The sequence below is a fragment of the Salmo salar genome, chromosome ssa18 (genome assembly GCF_905237065.1).
Source record: "Salmo salar chromosome ssa18, Ssal_v3.1, whole genome shotgun sequence".
Lineage (NCBI taxonomy): Eukaryota > Metazoa > Chordata > Actinopteri > Salmoniformes > Salmonidae > Salmo > Salmo salar.
The window spans coordinates 5,464,010-5,472,498 of NC_059459.1; the positions used below are offsets into that span (position 1 = coordinate 5,464,010).

Genomic DNA, 8,489 nt, shown 5'->3' on the forward strand with positions numbered 1-8,489 from the left:
TGGTTGTCTTTTGGAAATTGTAGAAATGAAACATTTTCCTTCTTTAGAAGTTCCTGCTAGGCAGGCTAACGTTGCATTAAGGGAAAAAAGTATTTGATCCCCTGCTGATCTTGTACGTTTGCCCACTGACAAAGAAATGATCAGTCTATAATTTTAATGGTAGGTTTATTTGAACAGTGAGAGACAGAATAACAACAACAAAAAATCCAGAAAAACGCATGTCAAAAATGTTATAAAATGATTTGCATTTTAATGAGGGAAATAAGTATTTTACCCCCTCTCAATCAGAAGGATTTCTGGCTCCCAGGTGTCTTTTATACAGGTAACGAGCTGATAACTACGGTATCTGTAACTAGCATTGCAAAGTAAATCCATTCTTCTAATAAAGAAATAAAAAAAATCGACCTAATTTTTTAATCATGCTTGTAACGTCAGTAGCTACCGTAGACTATATGCTTCCGAGGGAGAGGCAGATAGCCTACACACTGGCAATGATTTTCAGCTGGCAGGCAGACACTGGAAAAAGTTTGAGTGACAGCAAGGGCTTTGCATAGGCACTTTGTTGCGTTTTTTGTGGGACTGAAAAAAAAATGCCCAGAACGTTATTAACCGGTTCCCATGCTTTTACAATAACAGTTCTGTTATGGAATAGTATAGATCACTTTCGCTCTAGTTCTGTTCTTCAAATTTCGTTATTTTCCCTGAACCAGTTCCAACCCCTGCTTAAAACAGTTTTCGTATTTATGATATGTAGAAGGAAGTACATAGATGCAGTAAACAAGTCAATTGAACTCGAACATAACAATGGAGTTGCCATGGAAACGCGTGGGGAAAAGAACCAGTCTCCTCATTAGCCTCCAGCAAAATTTGCCGACATTTAGGCGTATTTCACACTATGTTGAGACACAAATTGGAGTATAATGCTTGTATGGATGTCAACCCCAACACATGTTCATATCATTACTAATCAACTGCATTCGTTAAAAACGACTGACTACCACCATCGATTTATACGAACGGGAATTAGCATTTAATAGTCACTTCTTCTAAACCTGAAAAGGGACAACTTCTACATTTTAATGCACGAAAACAGACAAATATATCCAAATGTAACTTAACCACATTGTGGGCCTGTTTAAAATGCATAAATCATGACGGATTTGACATATCCACTTTGTTAGATCAAATTTGCTAAATGTGCACCAGTCTGGTCCGCATCTATCCCTTCTCAAGTTAACCACTCAAACAAAAAGTGTTTCTCACTGCTATTCCCTCTCTTCTCTAGTTGTTCCAGCCGGACCATACTAAACACTGCAAATTGTGTGATGTGTGTGTGAGGGATTACGACCACCACTGCCTGTTCCTGAACCGCTGCGTTGGTAGGGGAAACCACCGCCTCTTCATCATCTTCATCCTCTCCATGGCCGCAGCACACCTCCTTTTCGTGGCTGCGGCAATTTACCACCTGTATGTGGTGGTGGTGTCCCTTGAGGACCAGTCGTTGGTTAGGGCAGTAGCTGCACAGTTCTGGGTGGTCACATTGACAATAATGAACGCTCTGACAATCCTTTGGGAGGCTTGGCTGTTGACAGAACAGTTTGATGCCATCGCCATGGGGACTACGACCTACTTCAAACCTACCTGCGAGACTCGGCAACGGTCACTAGGACACCGCTGGACAACGGTTCTTACCTTCCTATTGGAGGGGAGGAGACGGTTAGATTATGGACAGACGGAGGACAATAGCTCCATAGACATTTAGACAATATGGACTCTAAAACCTGTGGTGTAATGAAGAACAATGTATATATGAATTATATATTCCATTCTTGAAACCAACTGGATCATCTGTGAGACTGTTAGCATGGTGAGCTAAAGCCTAGGCATTACCTTTGGAAGCTAATACTGCTATTAAACATATAACAAGTGGTGTGTAGACTAATTTCTAATAGATCTTAACATTAGATATTCCTTAGATTGTCTTTGGGAGTGAGGTCGTCAACATATCTGTTAAACTTTATACTTGAACATAGGTATTGAAAAATTATACTTTTAATATATAGACTACAGTAGACTGAATGCAGAAATCTTGCCAGCTTACAAATCAACATGTCACACTCCTCACATAACGCACTGATGTAACACTATGTCCTGGTAAGCATTTCCTTTGTATACAGTACATGTAGAGCTAGTTATGTGATGCTCTGAGCTATTTTAGAGCTGACAGTACTTCTACAACATTGTAGCTAGTTTATGAACAACTGATTTTGCGCTGTCCTGTGAAGGATGCCACTATTTTACTACAGTATATCCCGTGGAGTTAGCTTTCTGTTTTACATTTTAATGCATTGGTGTATTTAAAACAGTGTTTCATTGGAGATAACTGGTCACTTGAAACGTGACCGGTTTCTTTTTACTTAAATAAAAGTAATATGATGAAATGATGCATGCTTTTATGTTATTGGTGGTGTAAACCATAGGTAAGTGACTAGACTTTAGCTTATAAGTACAATGTCATTTGGCTAATCGCATGACAGTATGGCTGCGTTAGTTCAGGGAGCTAACAAGTCTACAGGTCTCAGGCAACATTACTTATTAGGCAAGAGTGGTTCAACATGTAAAACCACCTTCGTCACATGTTAACATTGGCTAATAACATGTCGTGACTCTGACCTACTCAATAGCAAAACCAAGACTCAGCACTGCTAATAGACCACATCCAGTCATCTCCGACTACTCTCACTGATTTCCTCAATATCCCATAGGGACATATTGCTAGATTAAAGGATGATGATTCAGTAGCCATCTAAGTGTGGTTTAGTCGGGTAATGTATATACTGTACAGTGCCTTCGGAAAGTATTCTAACCCCTTGACTTTTTCCACATTTTGTTAGGTTACAGCCTTATTCTAAAATTGATTACATTGTTTTTTCCCCCTCAATCTACACACAATACCCAATAAAAAAATTGAAATATTACATTTACTGAAGTATTCAGACCCTTTACTCTGTTGAAGCACCTTTGGCAGCGATGACAGCCTCGATTCTTATTGGGTATGACGCAACAAGCTTGGCACACCTGAATTTGGGGAGTTTCTCCCATTCTTCTCTGCAGATCCTCTCAAACTGTCAGGTCGGATGGGGTGCAGCAACGCACAGCTATTTTCAGGTTTCTCCGGAGCTGTTCGATCAGGCTTAAGTCCGGGCCACACCCAAGACATTCAGAGACTTGTCCCGAAGCCACTTCTGCATCGTCTTAGCTGTGTGCTTAGGGTCATTGTCCTGTTGGAAGGTGAACCTTCACCTCAGTCTGAGGTCATGAGAACTCTGGAGCAGGTTTTCATCAAGGATCTCTCTGTACTTTGCTCTGTTCATCTTTGCCACAATTCTGACTAGTCTTCTAGTCCCTGCCACTGAAAGACATCCACACAGCATGATTCTACCACCACCATGCTTCACCGTAGGGATGGTGCCAGGTAGCCTCCAGACATGACGCTTGGCATTCGGGCCAAACAGTTAAATATTGGTTTCATCAGACGAGAATCTTGTTTCTCATGGCCTGAGAGTGTTTAGGTACGTTTTGGCAAACTCCAAGTGGGCTGTCATGTGCCTTTTACTGAGGATTTGGCTTCCGTCTAGCCACTCTACCATTAAGGCCTGATTGGTGGAGTGCTGCAGAGATGGTTATCCTTCTGGAAGGTTCTCCCATCTCCACAAAATAACTATTGAGCTCTGTCAGAACTTTGTTGGTACCCTTCCCCAGATCTGTGCCTCGATATAATCCTGTCTCATAGCTCTAAGGACAATTCCTTTGACCTCATGGCTTGGTTTTTGCTCGGACATGCACTGTAAACTGTGGGACCTTTATATAGACGTGTGTGCCTTTCCAAATCATGTCCAATCAATTGAATTTACCACAGGTGGACTCAAGTTGTCAATCAAGTTGTAGAAACATCTCAAGGATGATCAATGGAAACAGGATGCACCTGTGCTCAATTTCGAGTCTCATAACAAAGGTTACTTATGTAAATAAGGTATTTCTGTTTTGCATTTTTAATACATTTGGAAACATTTCTGAACCTGTTTTCGCTTTGTCATTATGGGGTATTGTGTGTAGATTGCAGATTTTTATTTATTTAATCCATTTTAGAATAAGGCTGTAAAAAAAAAGTGGAAAAAGTCAAGGGGTCTGAATACTTTCCGAAGGCACTGTATCTGAGCGTTTTAGCCATTTGTGTCACATGCAATATTATTGAATGTCCTCTGTATGGCCTGCTCTATATACAGAGTGTTTAAGATGGGAGAAAGCAGTCTGTACAGGTTGAGGAGGCCAGAAGACCTATCTCTCTCTAACATCCATTCTACTCTCTCCCACTCTCTCTCCCTCTTTTGTCACTCGCTTACAAACACTCTCTCACACACGCACACACTCCCTAAATCGGCATTATGGATTCTAGCAGTAGCAATTTTCTGATGTGGCATCGCCTCTGTTCCTGGCATTCCATTCCATCTGGTCCTTTTCCATTAGCCAATCAAATCATATAATGTTAATTATCTCTGTCTTATTGGTGAGCTGGTCTGGTTGCGTTTCCAGGATCAGAGGGGATTGTATGTGTCATGATGTGATTATTGTCTTGGACAGCTGCCGGTGACCATAGCAATGGAAGAAACAAACATTAACATTGTGAAAAGTGAATAGCTAGAACACCGTAAGCATCAGTGGAGGCTAGTGATTAAGACATTTTAGGTGAATGGGAGACCCACGGTATAGATGCAGACCGCACGGAAGCGATAATGCGTGTTTAAGAAATTATTTCAACCTAAAACATTTAATAAAGACATGTATAGTAAAATATTATGGGCAATGAGAATGAGATGGCTACTTAGTGTTAGGAAGATATCACAGCAGTGATTTGAATGAGAGTATGAGTTGGGGTGTGTTCGGAGGCTTGACTTCAGTGCAGGACAGTGGTTGAGGTGTTCAGAGGCTTCAGTGCAGGACAGGCTCATCATGGATGGATGGTGTTGGAGAAGAGCTCAACTCTTCCACTGAGGCCAGGACTTGACTGGGAAGACATAACACAACACAGTTAGACAAAAAAGCTAAGAATGAATTAGTCCAAGCAAGGATAAAAATCACATTGATGTGTAATAATGTGATGGTGTTTATCTGATTTTCTCTCATCACTGTATGTAGAGTCAATTGACAGAGCTACTCTCACAGTGCATGGAGATGAAACATTCAATGCACCAGTGGATGAGAGGGCACATGAGACATGGCTTCAGTTCATGTCAGGAGAGAGTTGACACTGGTAGTGGAGTGGAGAGGCCATCATGGCTTAATCAGGGAACAGGAGGGGACTTAGCTGTAAATACAAATAGCAGATACAATGAGTTACACATGAATCACTGATTTGAAAATGTAATTCGCTCTACATTAAGTAATTTACTCCGCTGCAAATAGAAATAGCGGTTACAGTCCATTACAGTAACGTCTTCATAGGTTTGGGCAACACGTTTCTCCATTAAATTAAACTCAGACATCTGAGAATCACAAAGTCAAACACAAACTGCGCATCTCGCCCTCTTGACGTATCAAGGTAGCCCAAGAAACGTTCTAGAATAAAGCACTGATCATCCGCATACCTGATGAAAACTGACAACTGCGAGCTACAGCTGATGTCTGTGGTTTAAACCATTTGCCATGCGAAAAAATGCGCTGAGTCAACCTCTTTTAATCTCACTTTTAATGGATGATGCAATGAAAGCTATCAAATCATTCTGAATTGATTTCGACATTTCAGAGAAGACCGTAGGATATTCCATATGCTCAGCATTGTAAAGTGAAATGTCCTCTGCAAGCTCCTTGTAAGAGGAACTTTCCCTCTCATCGTGCCCCCTAAAAGCCAACAATTACATGGCCAGAAATGCAGTAGTGTCGATAAACTGCTTGAGAACATCCCCGTTTATTCTTACAGTACCTTCTCATTGTGTTGCGCTGTTTGAATATGCAGACCTTCGTCCATTACATGATCGATGCAGCTTTTTCCCAGAAGCTTGAATCTGATCTGGGCAACGAAAGGGGTTCTTCAACAACAACAAAAATGCGCTACATTTTCGTAGGAAGGCATTCTGACAGAGAAAACTGCACTCTGGTAGCTATCTAGCTTCTTGCTACTAAAGTTAGCAAAGCAAATTGAAATAAATAAACTCAACACAAAAATGAAGTTCTAAAACCAAGAAAACAATATATATAATTTACCTCATTTGTTTCCTGTAATTTGAAGAAACTAATTTTAATTGAATAGTTTTTTGGGGATATTATCTGTCTCTAACTGTCCAACAATGTCACCGATTCACCAACCTTCTCCACACATAGGACCCCCATGATGTTCTGCAGCACAACCCCAATACACCACAACCCCAATACACCACACTAGATTCATTATCTTTTCCTATGATTGGATGGACAGCATGTCAGTTCATACTGCAAAAGCTTTAATTGGTTTGAAGTCCTCCGGAAGTCGTCAAATTACCAAGTAGGTTTATGGAAGGGAGTGAGAAATATGAGCCTCCTAGGTTTTGTATTGAAGTCAATGTAGCCAGAGGAGGACAGAAAATAGCTGTCCTCCGGCTACACCATGCTAGCCTAGAGGGTGCTGTTGAGACTACTGTAGGCCATTGCAAAACAGTGTGTTTTATTTAATATATTTAGTATCGTTTTATCTTAAAACCTCTTCAGCGTCTCGTCCCGTCAGCGGGATCAAAATCCAGGGAAAACTCCTAGCGACATTAGCATAACGAAATTTAATATATATTTTTTTTCAAATATAGGACTGTCTCATATCGTTTTATAGATACACCTCTCCTGAATTGACCCACGTCGTCCGATTTCAAAAAGGTTTTACAGGAAAAGCAAATCATTAGATTATGTTAGAGGAGTCCATCGTAAAAGCAGCAACATAGCCATTTTCCGACCAACCACATGCATCACAAATAACCAAAAAACAGCTAAATGCAGCACTAACCTTTTACAAACTTCATCAGATGACACACCGAGGACATCATGTTACACAATGCATGCATTCTTTTGTTCAATAAAGTTCATATTTATATATGAAAACAGCATTTTACATCGGCGTCTGACGTTGACTAACTATTTTCCCGTCAAATGCAATCCGGGGAAACAGAGCTACAATTTACTGAATTACTATTCGAAAACATGTTTAAAATGTAATATTGTCATTCTAAGATTTATAGATGAATATCTCTTGAAAGCACCTGTCATACCAGATTTAAAAATAACTTTACTGGGTAATCACACTTAGCGATAAAAGGGGATGCGATACTCAGAAAATGAGCTAGTAAATACAGCTCGGCGCCATCTTGGAACAATCGCATATCACATCTAATGTTGTATAATATTGTCAATAATCCCTTACCTTTAGTTGTCTCCATCAGAAAGCACTTCCAGGAATCCCAGGTCCACAACAGATGAGATTTTCGGTCGAAAAAGTCCATCCTTTATGTTCCATTAGCTTGCTGTTGTTAGCGCGTCTGAATGGTGTATCCAAATACTCTGCCGGGCGCGCCACAGCCGTTTCGAAATAAAACATTTTTTTCCCATTTAGGTTCGTTCAAACATGTCAAACGTTGTATAACATAAATCTTCAGGGCCTGTTTCAACAAGAGAGCCAATAAGATTCGAGGGGGATGATTGCATTGTGTTTCAAAACGTTTCCAAAGGTGGGGGTAGACAGGGCCGCCGGAGTCATAATGGTGATGGCCCTCCCCCTGTGACCAATTTCCAACGCGTCTCATTCACTGAGTTTCGACAGTAGAAGGCTCAAAACACTTTGTAAAGACTGGCGACATCTTCTGGAAGCAATAGGAAGTGCTCAATGAACGATGTCTCACGGTGTGAATAATAGGCAACGACGTGAAGTTGAGTCCACAATTCAGAATTCCACTTCCTGGTTCAATCGGTCTCGGGGTTTTGACTGCCATATGAGTTCTGTTATACTCACAGACACCATTCAAACAGTTTTAGAAACTTTAGGGTGTTTTCTATCCACAGGTATTAATTATATGCATATCCTAGCTTCTGAGTCTGATTAGTAGGCTGTTGAAAATGGGCATGAATTTTTTCCAAAATGCGCTGTGGCGCCCCCTATCCTAGGGTAACGTCAAGAGGATTTATTAATGTTTTATTTTAACTTCTGAAATTCACTGATTAGGATGGTCCTCTCCTTCCTCCTCTAAGGAGCCTCCACTGATAAGCATGCGTACATATATTTACATGCAACAGAAATGACTCATCCAAAAATAGATTTTTATTGGTAAACTTAACTCTGTTAACAGATAGTGTTAGCCAGCTAATTAACTATAGCTAGAGTGGGAAAGTTATGAAGCTTTCAAGACAACTTGGAAGTTTCCGACATAGAAAGACATTGTAGAAAAATGACCTCAGAGTTTCCCAATTGGAAAATA

At 40.5% G+C, this 8,489-nt stretch overlaps 1 protein-coding gene across 4 annotated transcripts in view; it reads left to right on the forward strand.

The window, feature by feature from the left end:
* Positions 1-2,444, forward strand: part of LOC106576865 (putative ZDHHC-type palmitoyltransferase 6) — a 29,712-nt gene extending 27,268 nt beyond the window's left edge. For all 4 annotated transcript variants that reach the window (XM_014154364.2, XM_014154365.2, XM_014154367.2 and 1 more), the window contains one exon: positions 1,286-2,444. In XM_014154364.2, coding sequence (XP_014009839.1) covers positions 1,286-1,762 — 477 coding nt within the window. In that variant the 3' untranslated portion in view covers positions 1,763-2,444. The remainder of the gene's footprint in view (positions 1-1,285) is intronic.
* The last annotated feature ends 6,045 nt before the right edge of the window (positions 2,445-8,489 follow it).